The 22961-nt window shown below is 53.2% G+C and overlaps 2 protein-coding genes across 3 annotated transcripts in view; one reads left to right on the plus strand and one right to left on the minus strand.

The window, feature by feature from the left end:
• Nucleotides 1–3357: 3357 nt before the first annotated feature.
• On the minus strand, nucleotides 3358–6839 carry SDF2 (stromal cell derived factor 2). The gene is made up of 3 exons (XM_048824399.2): nucleotides 6654–6839; nucleotides 4548–4744; nucleotides 3358–3931 (listed from the first exon to the last, which is right to left on the minus strand). The coding sequence occupies exons 1-3, from the start codon at nucleotides 6817–6819 to the stop codon at nucleotides 3644–3646; spliced, it is 651 nt and encodes a 216-aa protein (XP_048680356.1). The 5' UTR covers nucleotides 6820–6839; the 3' UTR covers nucleotides 3358–3643.
• Nucleotides 6840–6911: 72 nt separating this feature from the next.
• SUPT6H (SPT6 homolog, histone chaperone and transcription elongation factor) overlaps nucleotides 6912–22961 on the plus strand; it is a 40577-nt gene continuing 24527 nt past the window's right edge. Inside the window, exons 1-10 of one of the 2 annotated variants that reach the window (XM_048824368.2) lie at nucleotides 6912–7074; nucleotides 15607–15750; nucleotides 16862–17020; nucleotides 17228–17298; nucleotides 17744–17939; nucleotides 18647–18731; nucleotides 19612–19885; nucleotides 21227–21328; nucleotides 21979–22095; nucleotides 22688–22777. In XM_048824368.2, coding sequence (XP_048680325.1) covers nucleotides 15645–15750; nucleotides 16862–17020; nucleotides 17228–17298; nucleotides 17744–17939; nucleotides 18647–18731; nucleotides 19612–19885; nucleotides 21227–21328; nucleotides 21979–22095; nucleotides 22688–22777 — 1200 coding nt within the window. In that variant the 5' untranslated portion in view covers nucleotides 6912–7074; nucleotides 15607–15644. The remainder of the gene's footprint in view (nucleotides 7075–15606; nucleotides 15751–16861; nucleotides 17021–17227; nucleotides 17299–17743; nucleotides 17940–18646; nucleotides 18732–19611; nucleotides 19886–21226; nucleotides 21329–21978; nucleotides 22096–22687; nucleotides 22778–22961) is intronic. The other variant, XM_048824369.2, reaches the window with a different exon arrangement.

Raw genomic sequence — 22961 nt, forward strand, 5'->3', positions numbered from 1 at the left:
TGCTCCGACAGGGTGAGGGGTGCTGTGGGCTGGCAGGGGGGTCTCTGTGCCTGGGACACCACCTGGGGTGTGAGCCTCAATGCCGCTCAGCCACCTCCCTGGTCATGTCACCACCCCCAACCCAGGGTCCCAGCAGGGAAAGACCATCCTGCGGCCACCCCCAGGCTGTCCTGTCCAGCCCGGGCACGCACAGCAGGAACAAGGGTGCGTGGATCACAACTTTGCTCTGCCCAGGTCCAATACCGCTCCCGTCATCATGGTGCCCCAGTGCCTATAATACTGAGCATCCGTCACCTTGGGCTCTGAACAGCCATTGCCCTGGCGTCTGAGCACCGGTCCTCACAGGATCTTAGCACCCTCCATGATGTCCAGGCATCTGTCACCATGACATCTGAATGCCCATCACCATGGCATCCAAGTCACCACGGGGTCTACCTACCCCTTTAAAGTCACCCTACCCCTTTAAAAAGTCTGCATTTTGTGTTTGGTCAACTGTGCACTAACCTATGGTTGGAGCATACATTTTTCCACTTCTCTCTCCAATTCATGTGAATTTGGAGCTGAAAACTGGAATCCTGCTTATCCGCAGAATAGACACAGGCTGAGGAGCAGGGCAAGCTTGCTTCTCTCCCTGACCCCAAGGAACCATCTCTCAGGGGAGAAGGAATTTCAGTCCCTATTTGTAGACCTTGGCCTCTGCTGAGGCTGCCAATAAATGCCAATTCCAGCTGTGACTTTGATGACATTGGCACCTGGCCATTGAGAACTGGGCTGAGAACTCTTCCCCCAACCCCATTTCATTAAACATCCACCCAACAATTCTGCATTTTTGATGCCAGCATGTCTCAGCTGAAGCCGGGCTACAGAATGGGGCAGGTCAGGTCCCCCCACATCCCCACTGTTTCTATTCAGTTTGATAGGCACTCTGTTATATAACTGCCTTTACTTGGAACAGGAGAGGACAGGGAGTTTGGCTGGAGCTGAGAGGGGAGAGAACTGGCGTAGAGTATCACTCCATTCCCTCTCTGGTGTCTAGTCAAGTTCTGCATCAGAATAGTTCAGAATGCCAACTGAGTTTACAGTGCAGACAGGACCAAGTGAGCAACACCCTGCTAACAGGATGGGACAGTGGTAATGCCCTGGGAATATCAACAGCAGCCTTTGAGGACTCGGTGAAGAGCTGTTCGCAAACAGTGCTTTCCACACCATGGAAGCGGCTTGAAAAGCTCCAGGGAAGTGGTCTGCAGCACTCTGTGTAACTGAAGCAAGAGGGATTAGAGCAGCATCCTGCCCCCAACCTTCCCATCTCTCCTTTCCCTGATGAAATCACAGCTGGTTGTTAATGGAGGCAGGGTGCAGGGGAGCCAACACATACTAATGCTTCTTGGAGAAATGACAGAAGGGCCTGGGGCTAGAAAGGACAAAGAATAATACAGCAGGTGGCAGCAGCCTGCACTTCTCCCACCCTAGAACTCCAGCCCCACAGCCAGGCTTGGGGCATGGCTTAGTGAATTGAGTGGCTGGTGAAAGGTGAGGGATCAACAGCCCTGCAGCCAGACGGCTTCCATTCATTTCTACAAGAACAGGCTAGGGAACAGCAGGGCAATTCCCCTTCCATGCACTGCCACCATCCCATCAGCCTCGGCCCTTTGCTGGAGGAAGCATTGGTGGGGTAGGAGGGTTGGTCAGTGTCCCTGCCTCACTCACCTCTGGGCCTCTGCAGGGATTGCCCTGAGAAGTCAGTTCAAACTGGAGGAGGTGGATTTATTCTGTGGACACCCGTGCATTAGGAACTGCTCTAAGACCTACACACAAGCCAAGAAATCACCATCCAAAGGGAATACCTTGCCGTTTCTACTGCTCCAGGAGGCATCTGAACCAGCAACTCAGGAGCTGTTTATCCAAAGTCACCCCAAAATGCAATTGACAGCAATAGAGCTGGACTGTTTTAATTAAGAATGTGTCTGTCCATTTGAGGCACACTTCCCTGGGGTATCTGAGTCCCCCACCTCCCACTTGAAAGGGTGGGTGATGCTGTGGGGAGTTACAGGGTCATGGCCAAAGCAGTTCTTTTATTTTCGTACATCTCTGCAGCTCCCTGGGCCCAGCCCTCTACTCATGCACAGGCAGAAGCCAGAGGGAGCCTGCTTGAAAAAGCAGAAACCAAGCCCCACCCAAGCCTGCAGTAAGGTGAGTGTCCATCCCATAGGGAAAGGGGAAAGGCTAGTTCAGGACACAGAGAATTCTTCCCCCGCACACCAGGTCCTTCGGCAGTGGCAAGACTTCAGCACAAACCCACGCTCTGGCTCACCCTTAGCTCCAACTGGGACAAGCCCACCCAGTGGTTCACCAGAAGCATGAATTCTTTAGAGACAAGGGAACGGATCTGAGGTGGAGAAGGAATTTCCCCCAGGTCAGACTGACAGTAGTTTTCACCTTCCTCTGCAGCATGGGCTGTGGATCACCTAGGCATAGCTCATCTACCCAATAAGGCTTGCCATTGTGGGGGCCTGGGCATTGGTGGCAGCGCGGGCTCTGCCTAAGCAACACAACAGCCCCTCCCCAACTGGTGCTGAGCTGCCTCTGACCTGCACAGGCTGGAAAGCCCTGAGGAAGACATGGTCAGACTTTGGAATCCCAGAAGCTGTCGGGAGTCTCCCCCCCTTAAGCCTTCAGAGACAAGCAGCCCCGGACACCCTCCGTCCCTGTGTTCAGACATGGGAGCCATGGTCATGCCTGCATGAGACAGTTACGCTCTCCTACCTGGGATTATCAACAGAACATTTTCATTCCCTTTTGGATGAGCAGGCAGAACAGACAATTGCTATTTACTGGTTTAAACACAACTAACTATCGTTCTCCTCATCTTGTACCCTGGCTCTTGCCAGCAACAGCTGACCATGCCTCTGCTGGTGCTCAGATGATGACACAAGTGGTCTGGGGCTTTTTAAGTTCCCAAGTGCTATTAGTTTGCTGGCTGATCCGTTATTTTTTAATCTGTGCCACTTATCAGTGGGGGTGTGGCGACGTGGGGGTGTCTTATCAGTGGGGGGGCGGCACCGTGGATGTGTCTTATCAGTGGGGGTGTGGTGACACTTGCCCGCCCCCTGGGAGATGCTGCTGATTTCCACGCCTGTTGGAGTAATTCAGTCGCGAATGGGAGCAAGATAAAGTATCACCCACTCTTTGACAATTGAATTCTTTTATGAGCCCAGTCCTAGTCAGCAGCTCTCTCCCCCAGGGCACATCTGTGCCTGAATGTCAGCAATATGGAGTTTACAGGGGCAGCAGGATGTCAATGTGGGAGACGCTCAGGGTCGTTACATTGAGAACAGACTCAGTACAAGATGATAAACATAAATCATTAAAAGTCCCTTCCTGCTTTTCCTGTGGAGGGAGAGTTTCTCTTAGCCCCACTGCGGGGAGAAAACCAACTGCAGTAGGATCCTGCAAAAGACAGAGCCCTAAATAATACAGAGAATTAGACACACAAGGAATAACCAGGAGGCCAAGGGCTCTGCTCCTTGGCCTGTGCCAACCAGTGCAGGAATAGTCTCTCTCCAGAAGAATTTAGAGACAGACTGGTTCCTTCAGGAGCTGAACACTGTGTGGTAGAGGTATTGAGGAGCCCCAGCGCAGTCCATCAAAGCTCAGCATGATAGGAGTCAGTCTTCAACAACTCACTGGGTTTCATGAAGATCCCCTCCATCACCTTCCAGTTGTTGTTCTGGTTGGAATAGGACATGCCATGGACTTCCTTTTGGCCATGGATAGGTCGCCCATACTGCTCCCCAGTCACAGACAGGAGCATGTCAGTAGATGAGTGCTTGAACCGTACCTCGCCATCCTGCACCCAGTAGGTCCCACTGCACAGAACAGTCCAGTCATCCAGGTAGTCTCCCTCGCCATCCTCCCCAAACGCGCTGACTTCCTGCAAGAGCAGCAGAAGGAAACACTATTTAAATGGGCCTCTGAAAACTTCCCGGGGAGACAGAGTGAGCCACACAGAGAAGAGCTAGAACATGGAATGATTATATTCTTGGTACAGGTTATATATTAGCCTGAAGATGAATCCTCCAATCATGAGCACTGAGCAGGGATTTGGGCCTTTGGACCAGAATTAAGGAGCATACCTCCATGTCCCCCTCCTCCTGAGGAATCACATCATGTCAGATTTGCAGGACTCACACAGAGAACAGCTTCCCACTGGAAAAGGGGACAGGGACCTACAAGGACTTGCCTTTTCTTGGCAGTGACTTATAGACAAGTCTCTCCCTGCTGCAGTCATTCACACAACACCTTTCTCCTCTCTCAGGCGCACAGAACAGGGTAGCCAGTGTCACTGACTCAGGGAAGCAAAAGCCCAGTTCTCAAGCAGACAGGTCAAGATTTATCCTGTCCAACCCCCTCAATGAAGTACTGACCACTCAGTGAGCAGAGAAGGGTGCCAAGGCTGATGCTATACCATAGACCTCCCCACAGAGGAGGGAAATAAGTGGGAGCCATTCCCGCAGCTGTCTCCACACAACTCTAACTCCAGGGATTACCTGGTTCCCTGAGAGAGGCGATGTGAAGTGATGGCTGTGCAGGTTTCGCCCTGTGTTGATGTGGGTCAGCCGGATGGACTGCCCACATTTCACAGGAGTCCCCCTCTCGCATACCGTGGATGTCTTTCCCCGAACCCTCCAGTAACTGTTACTGTCGTCCACAGCAGAGACGCCCGTCACTGACTGCTGCCCACTACCTGCGTGAACAGAAAAGAAGTCAGAGAGTGTGCAACCTGCCCACTAATTCTTAACTACTGCAGAAGGCAAGAAACACTCCGGAAGGCTGCAGACAGACTTCAGCAAGAGCAGGAATTTGCCCGTCAGGCAGTTTTAGTTCAACAAAATATTTTGACCTGCTGGGTCCCTTAAAGCCCTGGTCTACACGGGGGCAGTCGACCTAAGATACGCCGACCTCAGGTATGCTATTCGCGTAGTTGAAGTTGCGTATCGTAGGTCGACTTACCTGGCCGTGAGGACAGTGGCGAGTCGATGGCTGCCGCTCCCCCCTGTGTCGACTCCGCTTCCGCCTCTCAGGAGCTGGAGTGCCGGAGTCGATGGGGAGCGTGTTCAGGGATCGATTTATCGTGTCTAGACAAGACGCGATAGATCGATCACTACGCACCGATCCAGCGAGCATGCTGTACAGCAGCAAGCAAACCAGGAACAGGAGTACCTTCCTTCCAAAGGCTTTTGGGAGCCACAAAAACTGCCCACGTGCAGCCAGAGTACAAGGTGGGCAGGGACCCCAAGTTGTGCCAGAGGAGACAACATACCCAGCCTTCAAAAGAACTTTGGGGGTAACAAGGCTCCCAGAAGCCTGCCACAGATGCAGATGATGTCACAGGGTGGATGGGGGAGAACAGATTCTGTACCAAAACTGTAGATTTCTGGGATGGGAGACCAGGCAAGGGACTCAGTTCCAGACCAAACTTGTGACAATATGTAGCAATAAGGAAGGGATGGGAAGAGAACAGGCGAGAAAGCACTTCAGTCCATGGAGGTAGGTCCCAGTCCAGGTGTGGGAGCCAAGCCAGGTGACCAGGGTTGGGGTGGGTGGAAGCCAGGCCAGGCGATTGGGGCTGGGGGGGGGCGGGGGTTTCCGGGGGCGGGAGCCAGGCCAGGCGATTGGGGCTGGGGGGGGGCGGGAGCCAGGCCAGGCGATTGGGGCTGGGGGGGGGGCGGGGGCGGGAGCCAGGCCAGGCGATTGGGGCTGGGGGGGGGGGCGGGGGCGGGAGCCAGGCCAGGCGATTGGGGCTGGGGGGGGGGGCGGGGGCGGGAGCCAGGCCAGGCGATTGGGGCTGGGGGGGGGCGGGGGCGGGAGCCAGGCCAGGCGATTGGGGCTGGGGGGGGGGGCGGGGGCGGGAGCCAGGCCAGGCGATTGGGGCTGGGGGGGGGGGGCGGGGGCGGGAGCCAGGCCAGGCGATTGGGGCTGGGGGGGGGCGGGAGCCAGGCCAGGCGATTGGGGCTGGGGGGGGCGGGGGCGGGAGCCAGGCCAGGCGATTGGGGCTGGGGGGGGGGGGGCGGGGGCGGGAGCCAGGCGATTGGGGCTGGGGGGGGGGCGGGGGCGGGAGCCAGGCGATTGGGGCTGGGGGGGGGGGCGGGGGCGGGAGCCAGGCCAGGCGATTGGGGCTGGGGGGGGGGCGGGGGCGGGAGCCAGGCCAGGCGATTGGGGCTGGGGGGGGGGGCGGGGGCGGGAGCCAGGCCAGGCGATTGGGGCTGGGGGGGGGGGCGGGGGCGGGAGCCAGGCCAGGCGATTGGGGCTGGGGGGGGGGGCGGGGGCGGGAGCCAGGCCAGGCGATTGGGGCTGGGGGGGGGGGCGGGGGCGGGAGCCAGGCCAGGCGATTGGGGCTGGGGGGGGGGGCGGGGGCGGGAGCCAGGCCAGGCGATTGGGGCTGGGGGGGGGCGGGGGCGGGAGCCAGGCCAGGCGATTGGGGCTGGGGGGGGCGGGGGCGGGAGCCAGGCCAGGCGATTGCGGCTGGGGGGGGCGGGGGCGGGAGCCAGGCCAGGCGATTGCGGCTGGGGGGGGCGGGGGTTCCCGGGGGCGGGAGCCAGGCCAGGGGACCGGGGAGAGGGGATTCCGGGTGGGGGCCCGGCCCGGCCCGTTACCGGATCCGTAGCGCACGTCGTGCGAGTGGAGCCGGACGTTGTGGCGGACGTTGAGCAGCTTCACTACGGAGCCGCAGGTGACCAGACCGGGCTCGGAGCCCGCTGCCGCGCCCAGGCCCACCACCAGCATCAGGAGCCGGGGCCCCGGGACTCGCCACCGCCGCATCCTCTCTACCGGAACCGGAAACCCACCCAAGCGGAACCATAGAGCAGTGTCCTCGGAGCCTGTCGTTCCCCTGCACTCTCCGCGCCTAGAGAGACAGGAAGTGCGTCTGTGGGCCGGAAGCGGAAACATTCCGAGTGACGCTCTGAGCGCCCGGAGGTCGCGGCTCTTCTGCTCCCACCTATCTCCGCCGCAGCGGCGGCCTCCATTTTCCTTTCGGCCCTGAGCGGCGGCGGCGAGAGTCTCGGAGCCCGGCGGGTGAGTCCGGGCGCCGGCCCTCCCGAGGCCGGGCGTGCGGGCGCTGGCCGGGGCTCTGGCCTGGGGGCCGGGCCCCCGTCGCTCGCGGGCGTCACTGCGCGGCCGGGCAGCGGCGGGCGGTGCGGAGGGTCCTCCTGGGCCGCCGCCCCATGTCCCCGCCGCCCCCTCTCGCTTTCCTATCGCCCCCCCCCGCCGCCCTCTTCCCTTTCCTATCGCCCCCCCCGCCGCCCTCTCCTCCCCGCCGCCCCGTTCCCTTTCCTATCGCCCCCCCGCCGCCCCCTTCCCTTTCCTATCCCCCCGCCGCCCTCTCCTCCCCGCCGCCCTCTTCCCTTTCCTATCGCCGCCCCCTTCCCTTTCCTATCCCCCCGCCGCCTTCTCCCCCCCGCCGCCCTCTTCCCTTTCCTATCGCCCCCCCCGCCGCCCCGTTCCCTTTCCTATCCCCCCGCCGCCCTCTCCTCCCCGCCGCCCTCTTCCCTTTCCTATCGCCGCCCCCTTCCCTTTCCTATCCCCCCGCCGCCCTCTCCTCCCCGCCGCCCTCTTCCCTTTCCTATCGCCGCCCCCTTCCCTTTCCTATCCCCCCGCCGCCCTCTCCTCCCCGCCGCCCTCTTCCCTTTCCTATCGCCCCCCCCCGCCGCCCCTTCCCTTCCCTATCGCCCCCCCCGCCGCCCTTTCCTCCCCTCTGCCCTTTTCCCTTTCCTATCGCCCCCCGCCGCCCCCTTCCCTTTCCTATCGCCGCCCCCTTCCCTTTCCTATCCCCCCGCCGCCTTCTCCCCCCCGCCGCCCTCTTCCCTTTCCTATCGCCCCCCCGCCGCCCTCTCCTCCCCGCCGCCCCGTTCCCTTTCCTATCGCCCCCCCGCCGCCCTCTCCTCCCCGCCGCCCCGTTCCCTTTCCTATCGCCCCCCCCGCCGCCCCCTTCCCTTTCCTATCCCCCCGCCGCCCTCTCCTCCCCGCCGCCCCCTTCCCTTTCCTATCGCCGCCCCCTTCCCTTTCCTATCCCCCCGCCGCCTTCTCCCCCCCGCCGCCCTCTTCCCTTTCCTATCGCCCCCCCGCCGCCCTCTCCTCCCCGCCGCCCTCTTCCCTTTCCTATCGCCCCCCCCCGCCGCCCCTTCCCTTCCCTATCGCCCCCCCCGCCGCCCTTTCCTCCCCTCTGCCCTTTTCCCTTTCCTATCGCCCCCCGCCGCCCTCTTCCCTTTCCTATCGCCCCCCCCCGCCGCCCTCTTCCCTTTCCTATTGCCCCCCCTTCCCTTTCCTATTGCCCCCCCTTCCCTTTCCTATTGCCCCCCCTTCCCTTTCCTATCGCCGCCCCCCCTCCTGCCCTCTCCCTTTCCTATCCCCCCCCGCCGCCCTCTTCTCTTTCCTCCTCACTGTCCCGTCTTTCTACCATCTCTGCTACCCCCTTCCCGCACCTCAGCACGCTCTCCCGCGCGCCCCGTCACCCTCCTCAGCTACCCCATTCCCACAGCCCGCGTGTGGCCATCGGCAGCGTTGGGTCTCTGTACGAATGGCCACCACACACCGGTAGCCCTGGGAATGCTGCAAAGACAGGACTGCAGCAGCTCTTCGCCCCGGGGGGAAACGCTGGGGTGTATTGGGGTGTTTGGTGGGGAAATGAAAAGGCACCCGGAGCTGCAATGGTGACTCGCCTTTCCCTGGGTTAGAGGCCTGCATGCTTCTCCGCCTGCTGCACGTGGAGCTGAGAGAACCTGTTTTCCAGGTACTGGGCAACAAAATCTGAGTCATGGCTGTAAGCAGCAATGAAGGCTTCTGCATCAGCTTCATGCGACCTCTCTGTCCACCTTTCATTCCAAAGGATGCCAGGGCACTTCATCACTGCGCAGTAGGGTACCAGCATTGCTGTGGATGGATGTCACCCGACCCAAAAGGGAACGGGAAACAACAACTTGGGGACAAACCTCTCCCCTTACAAAAAGGGCCTTGTGGTCTTTAACATTAGCAGAGAGGTTCTGTCTTTTAAGGCAGTGGTTCTCAACCAGCGTACTCAGAGGTCTTCCAGGGGGTACATCAACTCCTCTAGATATTTGCCAAGTTTTACAACAGGCTACGTAGAAAGCACTAGCAATCTCAGTACAAACAAAAATTTCATACAGACGACGATTTGTTTATACTGCTCTATATACTGTACACTGCAGTGTAACTACAATAGTTATATTCCAATTAATTTATTTTATAACGATATGGTGAAAATGAGAACCTCAGCCAATTTTCTGTAATAGTGTGGCTGTGAGACTTTTTTATGTTTTTTGTCTGATTTTGTAAGCAAGTAGTTTTTAAGTGAGGTGGAACTTGGGGATACGCAAGACAAATCAGACTCCTGAAAGGGATACAGTAGTCTGGAAAGGTTGAGAGCCACTGTTTTAAGGCATTACCCTAAGGGACCCACAGATTAACCCTGTGTTACTGACCTTCTTTGGATACAGAGTTGAGTTGCGCTTGTTCTGATTTGAACCTTTGGTTCCAGAGACTCTAGGTGTTTAAAACTTGCTGCGGAGACCTTTGCACTCTCCCCTGCAGAAGCTTCATGCGACCTCTCTGTCCACCTTTCATCCCAAAGGATCCCATGGCACTTCATCACTGCGCAGTAGGGTACCGCCATTGGTGGGGATGGATCCCCAAATAATACCCTGAGTTGCTGAGCACTGCTAAGTGTTTCCTTCGTATTCTGTTGCTTGGATATTTGTAGTTACAAATAGCTAGTTTTCAAAAAACATTAAAAATTCCACTCATTATAACAAATAACTAAAATTTGGCTACCCTCAGAACCCACAGTGGTACAATTAGGTAATAGTCCAAAGGTTTGTCAGTGACTTGGAAGGACCGATCGATAATACAGGTACTACTAGCAGCCAGATGTGTGATAGCTTGTTTTTGGAAAAGGACCAATCCCCCAATATTAGTATCTTAGAGAAACAAGGAATATGGTATTGCAATGGGGAAATGGCAGTTTTGTATTAGGATCAAGCACATTTTACAGTTTATGGAGTCTGAACAACATAAATATCCAGATAACACTATGAGTTTGGTCAAACAAATGAGTCTTTTGAAGGTAATCAATCCTAGGGAATAGGCAGAAGTGGAGGAGAGCCAGGGGACCCATACAGGGGGGGGACACACAGCACCTGGGTATGCTGTACATGATTCATACAAAGAAAAATAACAGAAAAAGGGGACATTTCTGGCCACTGCACACTGGAAGTCAGAGTCACTGTTCATATTTGGATAATATGTGCTGGGGACTGTGGCCTAAACTTCTAAAGTGGTATTTGTGGTGTTGCTGGGTAGAGGTCTGAGGCCCCCAGGCCCCTGGAGTCTTTGCGTTTAAATAAAGTGGAATTAGAATGTGAGCTGGGAGTTATGAATAAGATTGATCATACTTGTGTGGCAATATGAATTTACTAGGTCGGTGTTAATAGGGATCTGTATAATTTAAATAATTACATCTTTTCAGGTCAGATATGTTGATGAAAAGGTATCTATTTAAACTACTGACCGACTCTGAAAATCATAAGCTCCCTTAGGAGAAATGCCTTTTATTTTTTAACCTGATAAGGTGATTTGAAGCAGGAGCCACTTAGATGGAGTTTGCCCTGGCAATTGCCTGTAGTGGGTTATAGGCAATTGCCAGTTGACTATCAGGATGAAATTTCTGCTGTCACTACATTTTGTTGGAATAATATTGTGGTGTTTCCACAGGCTAGAGCCAGCCTGAGTGGCAGAGTGGTATTTGTGATCTCACTCTTGGATTTCCTGGCATTGCAATCTGTGGATTAAATGTATGGAGGGTGGAGTGGTGACAGGGTCATTTAGATTTTGTAATAAAGACCAAGAATTGCAAAATCTAAACTAGAAATCTGTACTGGTGTTTGGGTAGTACCTGCAGGCCCCATAGTGGTAGGCACTCTACACACCCACTGAGATATGATCCCTGATCGGAGCTGCTTGATAGTCACAATAGACACAGGGTGGGAATAACAGGTAGAGATTCACATTCCAATTTAAAAACAATGAGGAGGACTTGTGGCACCTTGAGACTAACAAATACCTTTGGGCATAAACTTTTTGTTTTTGCTGATACAGACTAACACGGCTACCACTCTGATTCCAATTTAAAGAAATCTTGTTTGATTTTGAGCATTGCCCTGCAGTTAATTGCCCTTGAAGGGTATTTTTGTCCAAGGTGCTGGTCTGGGTGCGTCATGGTGCTTCAGTGTGATGCTTTCATAGGGTTTAAGGCCAGAAGTGTCCATTGTGATCAGCTAGTCCAGGATTTCTCAACCTTTTTGATACTAGGGCCTCTCTTTAGCGCCATCTTGTGGAGCTGCACATACACACATGCCCTTTTCTGGTAGCTGTTTAAATACAACGACTAAGGCATACCTCTTCCACTGAACGCATCCGATGAAGTGAGCTGTAGCTCACGAAAGCTTATGCTCAAATAAATTGGTTAGTCTCTAAGGTGCCACTAGTCCTCCTTTTTCTTTTTTCTTTTTATCTCTTCCTTGTGAGTCTGAGTGGTGTATGCCCCCACTGTGTACTCTGGCATTATTTTTCTTTCCTGAAGCCTAGATTGGCTTTTTCTCTCGTCTCCAGCAATATTTACATTCTGAAGCTGTTTCTGTAATGGAGTGGCTTCTGGCCAAGAGGAGTGTCGTCTTTTTGGGGAAGGAGACATCATCTTAGCTATGCAAATACCGAAGGTTATGCTGTCATGTCCCGTCCCCCACTTCTCTCCTGTCCCCCACGTCACAGCCCCCATCCTCCAGGCAGAGGAGGCATAGCTGAGATGTTCCCAGGACCTCTCGCCTCTGCTGCTTTGCTCTCCCAGAACAAAGCACTGTGAAGTGAGAGAAAACGCCAGTGTGCTGATATCTGTGCCTGTAACATTCTGACTCTCCGCAGTGACTCACTAGACACAATATTGGTATGTTTTTGTCCATGGGTTAACTTCCGCAGAAACATTTGTGTACAGTATTTGCAGAGCTGTGTCTGCCATGTCCATGTGTGTTTCGTTAAGCAACTAGGAGATTGCTGGGTCGCTCGCATTAGTGGCTGGTCTTGTACAGGTGTTTCAGCGCTGAAAGCAGCAATGGCCAAAGCGATTCACACAGGCCTTATTGGATATCCTGGCTTTCTTCACCTAAACAGAGATGTAACCCACAGCATGTGATGATCTTGCTTGAGCTGAATGGCCTGATCTTAGTTAGCAAGACCCATAATCTCTGCATTAAAGGCAAGGGTAGCTGCTATCTGCTTTGTTTTATTCCAGTTAAGGGCAACTTGTGGGTTCTGGAAAGTTGTCAGGGTGGTCTTGATCTGAGCAGAATATGAATGCCCCCGGCCCAGCCTTGTGTTGCTTTATGATGAGAGAAGGGTAGGTTCTGTATGGGTCTCAAGGCAGAGGACTGGCATTTTCCATTACCAGCTGTCTAACTTCACAGTGCTGCAAAGTGCTGTTTCAAACTCTCAGTAAGAAGTGACATAACGGTTATTCACAAACTGCCTAGGCAGGGTGTTAAAGTAACCAAATGCATTTGCTAAAATAAGACAGGAAAAATTAACCTGTATTCAGTGCTAAGGAAGGTCCTATTGATGTCTCGCTATGGTATTAGAGTAACTTCAATCTCAAGACTTCTGCATCCAGCAGATTACTGGTACACCACAAACAGTGACTTTAAATAAATGATTAGGTTTAGTCACACACCTCCACAAACACTAGCCAAGTGTTTCTGTACTCAGTTACCTTGCTGCATTCCTGTTACCTTTAGCCAGCTCACATAACTCTTTACCAAGTGTACGATAGCATCCTGGTCATGGGTTTCTGGTGCTGTGAGCGCTCTTTGCAGCAAGGGAGGCCTGCAGTAAAGATAATTAGCCTCAGGAGTGTCCACAAATGTAATTGTGGGGCCTAGAGGCCTGTCCCTATGTCGGATTAGATGCAGTTTTGCACATTTCCACAGGATTCTCTAGTATTTCAACATTCCCCAGTGACAGGCAACTCTGTGCCACCCAGTCTCCAGCACACTCCCGCTTGCCATTTGACATGGCATCCAGTGGGATTTCAGTACTAGTTTGAATGAATTTCCATACTCAAGGCAGAGTGGAGGCTGCTGTATTAGCATATATCTGATTCCACATCTCCATGGCAATAGCCATGCTCAGTTCTAGTTCCCATGCTAATTAATCTCTGCTTACTGCCATTCACACTGTTTTTAGAGTAGATGATGCTGGAGCTGGAAATAGCCAAATATCTCTAAATGAGTGGCTATTTTGGAACTGGGTGCAAGAGTGCATCCAGGAAATGAACTGCTACTTCTCAGTTGTAGTGCTTCAGCTCACTAGACAAACTCGAATGGAAATGTGCACAAGGTGATGATGTATGTGGAAGCTGCTGGAACATGCAGTGAGAAGTTTGGGCTCAGAATGAAAAGTTAGAACAGGCAGAAGGTTGTGGCATGCTGCAGAGTTGAGGGGGGCAATTCTGCCATCTTCGCAGCTGTCTTAAAAGGGTCAGTTCTGGGCAGAGGGGGTGAGGCTGTTCTACTTAGAAACTTAAATGTGTAAAAGCCGTTCGGCCTGCTGTTGCTTGTTTTTGTAATTGTTTGTATTTCAAGAGGCACTTACGAGCAGATACACCGGAGAACTGTTTGTGGTTGGTTGATACACACCTACATGCAGAAGTAGGGATGTCGGTAATGTAGTGATACATGATACTGCTGTATTATAGTGTTACACAGTTCATCTGAGGTAGTTGGTTCAATAGCCATGTACAAAGGCATATTTAGATGTTTGTGGCCTTTACCATCTGGGAGAGCAGCTCAAGCAGATATCATAGGGATTGTGTGTGTGTCATTGCTAGAAATACAGATGCTGGGGAGGAGATATTCTGTACAAGTATCGGTATATGAGTGACAGGCTGATGACTGGCCAGGAGGTGGAGTGATGTCATTCTAGCCCGGGGCAGTTGCTATTTGTCCATCTCTAGTATGTTGTAGAGGGAGTGCTGGCTCGAGCCCAGGAGTCCCCAGATAGCTTTGGGATTGTAGAATCTGAGCGGTGAGCTGCTCATCTCTTTAATGTCATGTCTTGTCTTTACCATATCTCTGCTGTGAGATTTCCTTTTGTGAGACATAGGCTGATGCATTTCCTTGCAGCTTTTAATGTGTGATGGTTTGGGTAGGACCTCCAGGGATAGCCTAGGTCATGGTCTTATCGAGGAGAAGGCCCAAGATTTGCTGTAAGCAGCCATGTTGGTGCAATCGGAATGTCTAGACTTGGGGGCAGCCCCAGCAGCTAGATGGGGATGTGATTTGCCCATATCCCAAGCCAACAAAGTCAGATTGTCTTGTGTGTGATTCCCTTCCACTGGCTATCATTGGGCAGGAGGGTGGTGGTGCTTTGTGAGCATTCTGGAATTCGTTTGTCCAGGTATCGTTCCCTAGGGGGCCATGAAATTCTGCTTCTCATAGTTTTTTACATGTATGCATCGTATCTATTTCAACACTGAGTTTGGAGATTAGTGCTTTAGATCTTCCTCTTCATCTAACCTTTCTCAATCCATCTCCAGAGGCAGTGTCTGGTCTGCCTCCACACCAGTGGAGTGGGGTGCTAGCTGGAAGAATTATCAAATCGTCCTGTTGTCTCAGTGTTACTTTGCGAAGCAGTGAGTCAGTTGGGAATGATGGTGAGTTGTAAAGCCACAAGTTCAAAGGAAACAAAAATAGTAAATCCAAACCACCACTATGTACATGTGGTTTGCCCTTGTGCTGACCTTGACTCTCCCTTTGCTTCCAGAAGCCACATTCTAATGCAGTGGCAGTCAAAGGGTCTGGATCCTGGAAACAAATCTTAAAAGTCCTCGTCTAGTGCCTTCATTTCAATCCTACCACTGAGTCCTTTTACTGTTCTCTGGCAATCCGTAAACATTCTAATCCAGAGCAGGGTTATTGTGATGCTGTGTAACTGTCATGCTTTGTCACATTCAGGCTCCTAGTGCATTCTGTCCTCTGAGGCCCTCTCCTGTAGTAAGTTTGCCATCTTTGGCTCCTGGAGCTCTGTGAACAAGGTGCTACCTTGTTTGTCTAGGCTGGTAAGCAGCCAGTCAGCAATATACCCTATCAGGCTTCTCTAGCTTTTATTTAATTAGCCAAGTGTGACGTTTAATCCTGTTAAAACCTTCGCTGAGGTTGTATACCTAATAGGTTTCTGGGCAGCGATCAAGTGGTGCTGCTTTTCTGGATGCGACAGGAGCTCAGCTCTGTAATGATGGTTGCTCCTGTGATTTGGCTGCTCACTCAGACCAGGTTAAAAGCCTCTAGAAGCTCTGGGCTGCTGTCTGATTTGCACAGTCCTTGGCAACTGGTGCATTCATGCAGGATGGATTATGCGTAATTCAGGGGGCTTCATAAATGGTTTGAAATCCTGTTGCCTTAACTCTCTCCCTGTATTTGTGACTCCTCGGAGTACATTGTTTTTTGCTTCCTTGGCTGGTTGTAAGTGGGATTTCATGTTTGCCAGGTAGTTCTCTGTGGAGCGGGGTGTGAGAAGCCGGAGCCATGTCTGATTTTGTAGAGAGCGAGGCTGAGGAGTCGGAGGAGGAATACAACGATGATGGGGAGGTTGTTCCGAGAGTTAACAAGAAATTTGTGGAAGAGGAAGATGGTGAGTTTGCTTGTCTGTCATCACGCTCATCCGCTTCAGCGCTCTCAACATGCCCTGAGGAGTCATGGCGGCTCTTCCATGTTTCAGTGCGTAGCAAGGTTCCTTCTCCTCACTGCGGGGCGGAGGGTTGCGGTGTGAACTATATCCTGCCACCAGGCCATATAGGGCAGCACTCTCCTGAGAAACAGACGCACAAGTGTGTCCTGTGCTGACTGGGAAATCTTGTCTCCATGGAGACAACTACCAGTAGGACGCTACAGGTATAGATACTCCACCCTACTAAGGGAAGTACTCAGTCTGTAGTAGCAGCGGCCACGTGCGGCGTGATGCTGCTATGGTTTTGTCGGTAAATTTCCCCGTGTAAATAAGCCCTTAGTGCTTTTTTATTTAAAGGATTTGATCCCTAGTTATTCTGTTTAGCGTCCTATATCTGTGGGGAACACATGACAAAGCCATGGCGTAATGAGTATAGGAGGGCAGGCTCTAGACAGTCCCATACAATGTTTTAGTGCTTTTCTTCCTCAAAGCACTTGGAAGCGTATTTTCTATTCCCAAGGACCAAATCACCTGCCATCAACATCTAGAACCACCTGATGCTACCCAATAAAGCAAAGGAATTCCCCAGACACACACGCAGCCCCTCCATTTCCTCTGCAGAGAGAGCTCCAGTGAGCAGGCCTTGGAGCCAGCTGGGAAGGTCCATGAACTTGAGCTTTGTTTGAGGGGGAAGAGTGGCGGTTCCAGAGTCTGGCCTTCTGCTCGTTGCAGCCTGCCTCCACGGTTCAGACAGACAGAGCTAGAGGCAGTCAGCTAGGGTAACCCAGCTGCTCACTGGAGACTAATATTCACTTCAGCGCCGCAAAATTGTTTCAGTAATGAGACCTGCTTGTAATTCTGTTCTCAATGCAGACAGAGCCCAGTAAGGCTGTTGAAATGCTGGGCTTTTGACTTGGGCAGGAGTCTGCTTTGAGTGCGGGTTGAAAGAGTTTAATTCTGTGACACCCCGGACCCCCATGGATAAGCTGAGAGAGGAGCTCATTGCAAATAACCTAGAATGGTCTGGGTGAAGTGTCCTGAGCCCCTCTAAAACTTGTATTACTGCCCATTTCAGATGAAGAAGAGGAGGAGGAGAATCTTGATGATCAAGATGAGCAGGGGAACCTAAAGGGATTCATTAATGATGATGATGATGAGGAAGAGGAGGAGGAGGAAGAAGCAAGCGACTCTGGTGATTCGGAGGACGATGTTGGCCACAAAAAGAGAAAACGCAGTAAGTTGTGTGAGCTTGGCTCTGCGGCAGGCAGTGCGGTGCAGTACATACAAACACACGTGTCCTGCTGGAGCTGCGAAATGGGGAACGGGCTTCTCCTTGTCCTCGCAGGGTCTGATGCCTGAGCAATAATGGGTTTAGCTCAGTCTCTGTGCTGTGCACTGACCAGTAATGGGGAGTTAACCTGTCCCTGCTCTCTCCTGCCAGCTTTCGACGACCGTCTGGAGGATGACGATTTTGACCTCATTGAAGAGAATTTGGGTGTCAAAGTCAAAAGAGTGAGTTCTTTTTTCAGGCCAATATTTTGCATGACGAGCTGGGACCTGGACTTGGGTTAGTAAGTAAGAGGGGGAAGGTGGGGCTGGAAAGTTGAGCCCAGCATGGGTGCGTTATGTGCATTGCTATATGAGCACTTCTGCAGCGTGGAAGTCAAGGACAGCCATGGAGGCCAGGCCTTAAGTTCTCCCAGCCCAAGGGTGAGTGCGGGGGTGTTGGGAAGGTAGAGTTGTGGCCCTCAGAGTGATAGGCAGGGCTTTGACCAGGCCCGGGGAGGTCCTGCACACATGATGGAAGGCACTGGTGTGCTGGTGCTCCCCATGGTTGGGACACGTTGCCGTGGGGTAGGGAGTGTTCAGAAGGGTGGAGAGGGCTCTGGTAGAGAACATGCCGCATTTATGTGGTGTCTGTGATGACAAGGACCTTATGATTACTTCACTCCTGTAGCAAAAATTCAGGCGTGTGCGAAAAATGTCAGATGATGAGGATGATGAAGAGGAGGATTATGGGAAGGAGGAACATGAGAAGGAAGCCATTGCTGAAGAAATCTTCCAGGATGGAGAAGGGGAAGAGGGGGGCGAGGCTGTTGATGCTCCCATAGCTCCCCCAGAAGAAGAGGAAGAGGATGAGGAAGATGAATCTGGTAGGCATCAGTGGCCTATTGCTTCAAGTGCTTTCACTCCCTGCACTTCAGGCCTTGTACGTATGGAGGCTTTGTCTGTGCCCCGTGTTTGGGTGGAGGAACTGATTGCTTCCAGGGTGGGAGTGAACTTGCTGCTGTTTGTGCTCTGCACCCACCTCCCAAACCAGGTGTACAGCTACGGGGTACAGGTGTGGCCAGGCTGTGGCTAGGGGAGAGAGTTGTTTAGAATTGCTGTTCTTCTGGCCTCACTTGCCCCCAGAATGGTGGTGGTGACAGCTTCAAATGAAGGGAGCAGACTGCCTGTCTCTGGGCATTTGATCGCCCAACTTCTGAGCCGTTAGGCCCCGCTGCTGCCGGAAGTCCTCCCTTAGGCAGCAGCCCAACATCACTGGCCAGCGGGAGGGGATGGACTGCAAGTATTCCTTCCATTTAACCCAGTGACTGATGTCCCCCAGTGAGGCTTTCTTTGGCTGTGGTGGCTTTGCCTTGCAAAGCTCTCTTCATCTTTGGGAGTGTGGGCTTAGCGCTGGCTGATCCCTGTAGCTCGAGGGGTTAGAACTTCCCTGGCAGGCACCTGTATGGTATGGGTGGCTTGGCTAAGTTAGCACCCAACAATAGCTGAAACCTGTAACAGAGGCTTGTCTCCGTGGCTGCCTGCGTACGCGCTGTCGGAGCTCTGCATAGCCTAAACTCCGTTCTGTGTCCAGACATCGACGACTTCATTGTGGATGATGATGGGCAACCTCTGAAGAAGCCAAAGTGGCGGAAGAAGCTCCCTGGCTACACGGATGCGTAAGTAGAAACAGAGGTTTGTGGGGAGGCTGCTCAGTTTCCTCAGCCCTCACAATGGCAGTCTGGCCTATTCCTCCCTGTCCCCATGTCATCACATTGGGACCCTCCTAGGGAAACCAAGCTAAGATGAAATCCAGGCCCTAGAGCAGGAGTGACTTTGTGAAGTGCCAAATCTCCCCTCCCTTGCAGAAGATTTCCCCTTTTTTGCAGGGACGCTGACCAATCCTTTAGCAGAGGCATCCCCTTGCCTCCCTGAGCCAGACCCATCCCTTATCTGCATCCTCCTGTCCGAACTGGAACCTCGGGAGTGCCGTTCCTACTCATGTCACCCAGTGCTGGGGCGAGGCACTCCCTCTGCCTGTCACTTTCCCAGTTCCCTCTGAGAGCACGGCAGTCATTCTGGGCCTGAGGGCTCCTCTCTCAGGGATAGTGCTGCGGAGAGTACCAGTTGTTTAGCTGGTCTGGAGAAAATGTTAGCTTCCACTGCTCTGGGCAGACTTGTGTTAGTTCCACCAGGTTTATTTCCCTGCTTCCTGAAAAGGGCATTGGGGGAAACGCCTCTGGTAAATGAGAAGTCCCTGTCTGTCATTGGGCCCTGGCCATCACAGGGCAGTTCTATAGTGCCCACGCTTTTCCTGGGAGGGGACAAGGTCTCCCTTCTAACGATCTTGGGAGCAAGTTAATTGGAAATTGATTAGATACCTCTTCTTTCCGCACAAAGCAGCATGTGCTGTGAGTGAAGCTTCATGAGCTGTGTACATATCCAACCCGTTCCCTGCCATGCTCGACTAGACGTGAGCACAGGTGCCATGGTGCGCTCACCCAGCGAGAAGGGTTTTCAGGTAACTTGGGGGTTAATGAAGTTTTGTCTCGCCCCCAGTGCTTTGCAAGAGGCTCAGGAGATCTTCGGAGTGGACTTTGACTATGATGAATTTGAGAAGTACAATGAGTATGATGAGGAGCTGGAGGAGGAATATGAGTACGAGGATGAGGAGGCTGAAGGGGAGATCCGTGTCCGACCCAAAAAGACTGCCAAGAAGCGCATCAGTCGACGTAGCATCTTTGAGATGTACGAGCCCAGTGAGCTGGAAAGCAGTCACCTGACAGACCAGGACAATGAGATCCGCGTGACCGACATGCCAGAGAGGTTCCAGGTGAGGGTTCCATGCTGCTGAGAGGGCCTCCTGGCCGCCAGGGAGAGCTGATGGCCTATAGTGCAGCTCTTTGGGGGTGTGGCCTCACTGTGGGATCGGATCCTTGTTCCCTTATCCCTGTGTGCTGGTGCTGAAAAGGCAGGATGGGAGCTGCAGTGGGTTTTTCCTTGGCCACTGGATGCCTGTGTTGCCCATGTGGTGTGAAGTACAGTTCCCCAGCTGCCAGCCAGCTACGCCCAGATGTCCCTGGTGCTGGATCCCATCCATTACGGCTCTTCTTCATGAGAATGGAGATTAAAAAGGGGGGTGGGGGGAGAGAGCTAGGACTTTCCAGACTTGTCTGTACCCCAGCCTATCTAATGCAGGACATTTCTCACAAGACATTTTCTAGTGCTTAATATAACCTGCTCTTCAGTGACCCTAGCCATGAAATTGGCGCTTTCGCTACGTCCTGCAGTGAGTGTTCCATAGCCTGACATATCTCACACTGGGGAATTTTCCTGAGAGCCAGACTCAATTTTCCCTCTTTTAATTTCATCCCATTGCCCAAAGCCCTGACCCCCTTGGAACATTCAAAGTTCTCTGCCCTCCCCCACCCCCTGGGTGTTTGCATCCCTGAACCTTTGGCAGACATTTGTACCCACCCTCCTGGGAATGAAACCCGTGAAGCCGCTAGGGACCTTTTTCTTTTAAATATTGAATTTGAATTGGTTGTTTTTCTTCAAATCAGTGGGCCCTGCACGTGGGAGTGCCACGTTCTTCTTCTTGGGGGAAGAGTCATGGGGCCTAGCCAGACTTGTCGTGCCCTGCCACATGGTCATATTACAGGTGGGCCAAGCCCGGGGATCGACGAGGTGGGGGAGATTAAATGCTCAGAGGAGCTGAGAGAGACAAGAATCTGATGGCACGGTCACTGGCGCTTTGTCATCTGTGCGGCTACTGCAGGGATAGCGCTAACGTGGCCGGTGACTTTGAACAGGGCTAGACCCACGGGCTACAGAGTGGTTGGAATAGAAGAGGCCACATGGCACAAGTGGTTTAGGAGCCTCTGGTTTGACTGGCAGTGGCACTTGTGCACCACTTGCAGAATTTTCTGCCAGTGATTCCCAGAAGAGCGAGCTGGTGGTGACCTAGCATGAAGCTGGGCACAGGTAGGTCCCGGAGTCCAAAGATGCATGCTTTGAAAAGCTGCTGTCAAGAGAGCCCCTAGGGTGCAGGCATTTTTGAGACCTTCCAGGCATGTGTGGAATGAAAGGAATGGTTGTGGGCCCCTCAGAACCAATGTGTAATGCAAGCCACAGGTGATACGTGGCCCTCTCTTCACCCTGCCTTCCCACACAGCTGCGCTCCATCCCTGTGAAGAGTGCTGAAGATGATGAATTGGAGGAAGAAGCTGACTGGATCTACAGGAATGCCTTTGCCACACCTACCATCTCGCTGCAGGTAACAGGCTTCTCCTTGGACCCCAGGTCTGAGGTGACTACTGTTCTAACTCTCCAGCATGCTTTGCTTGGGGAAACTTCCTGGACTCTTCTTGGAGTGAGGTGGTACCTAATTTACTGGGACCCTTGATGCCTGGGTTCCTTACCTATCTAGTGGTGAAACTGGAAGAGGATGGGGGATAGGACACCGGAATTGTTTTTGCTCTGCCACTGATTCTCTCTGGCGTTGGGCAGGTCACTTTTGCAGCTGGCTCAGTTTCCCTCTGTGAATTGAAGGTGGCGATGCCTTGCTCAGGGGGCCCTGAGGCATTGTCATTCATAAAGCTCTTGAAGCAGTGCTGTGGGTATAGTGAGTATTATTAGTCATCAGCTCTCAGTCACCTCCATCAGATGCTTCATCCGAACTGCACTTGAGCTGTAGCTCACGAAAGCTCATGCTCAAATAAATTTGTTAGTCTCTAAGGTGCCACAAGTCCTCCTTTTCTTTTTTCAGGGCTAGAATGATGCTTTGGGCTCTCAAACCAGTATCTGTTAATTGGGGACATCATGTTCCCTTTGGCTGGGCCTGTCTCCCCATTGACAAGGCCGGCCTGCCCAGCGTCCTGGGGAGGGGGCTGTGGGAAGCGCTAGACATGATATTCCCTCTTTCAGGAAAGTTCTGATTACTTGGACCGGGGCCAGGCCAGTAGCAGCTTCAGCCGCAAGGGGCCCAGCACCATACAGAAGATTAAAGAAGCCCTGAATTTCATGAGAAATCAGCACTTTGAGGTAACTCACAATTCTGCAGAAGGGTTGGGAGCAAGGGTCTAAGCTAGTTTTACCTTGGAATGTGAAGGATTAATGCAGTGGCTGCCAATGTACTGGGGCCAATGGAAAGCGTTCACGTGGGCCAGCACGGGCAGGTACAGCACCGGGTGACTTGCTTTGAGCGCACCTGGCCTTGCAGGAGCCAGAGCATCTGCAGGGGAAGGCTGGATGAAGATTCTGTAGTTAAGAGGTGGGACGAAGGGGTAAATGGTGACTCGAACTCCAGGGGCTGTAATCTGTAATCCACACTCACCTCAGCCCAGGCTGTCACCTGCACTGCTACCTAGAGACTGAGAGCCCCTTTGGTTTACTTTTGTGGGAGTGGAGATGGAGGGCAATGTCTGGGGCTGTCAGAGTCCCGCACATTGGGGTTGGACTAAATACGCTGCCATAGCAAGGCAGGAAAGGGCAGCTCCACACAGCCCTTGTGTGCTGCAGTCCCGGAAGCTTTTCCTCCCCACCATCTGGGGTAACTGCATTTCTCTGCACTCCTGACTGCCAGTAGTAGGTCTGTCCTTGAAGGGGGCACTGATGGGTCTCATTTCTCACCTAGGTCCCATTCATTGCCTTCTACCGAAAGGAGTATGTAGAGCCGGAGCTGCACATCAATGACCTCTGGAGGGTCTGGCAGTGGGATGAAAAGGTGAGGGGCAAGGGATTTGCTCTAGAATGCTGCTTGCCTGAGACTTCAGCAGAAGCATTGCATTCCCCACCCATTGTTAGTTCATCAGCAGCTAGGCCATGTCTCTGACCCCCAAGTCTTCTAGGTTTATCCAGTCCCACGTTGGTACGCTGCAGCCCGTTTTCCTGACACTGGAGACCAGGCC

The sequence above is a fragment of the Caretta caretta genome, chromosome 17, assembly GCF_965140235.1.
Source record: "Caretta caretta isolate rCarCar2 chromosome 17, rCarCar1.hap1, whole genome shotgun sequence".
Taxonomy (NCBI): domain Eukaryota; kingdom Metazoa; phylum Chordata; order Testudines; family Cheloniidae; genus Caretta; species Caretta caretta.

Coding starts and splice junctions, on each gene's coding strand:
- SDF2 (XM_048824399.2), bottom strand. CDS start 6,819: ATGCGGCGGTGGCGAGTCCCGGGGCCCCGGCTCCTGATGCTGGTGGTG. Junction 4,745..6,653: donor CGACGTGCGCTACGGATCCG/GTAACGGGCCGG, acceptor CTGTTCACGCAG/GTAGTGGGCAGCAGTCAGTG. Junction 3,932..4,547: donor CGCCTCTCTCAGGGAACCAG/GTAATCCCTGGA, acceptor CTGCTCTTGCAG/GAAGTCAGCGCGTTTGGGGA.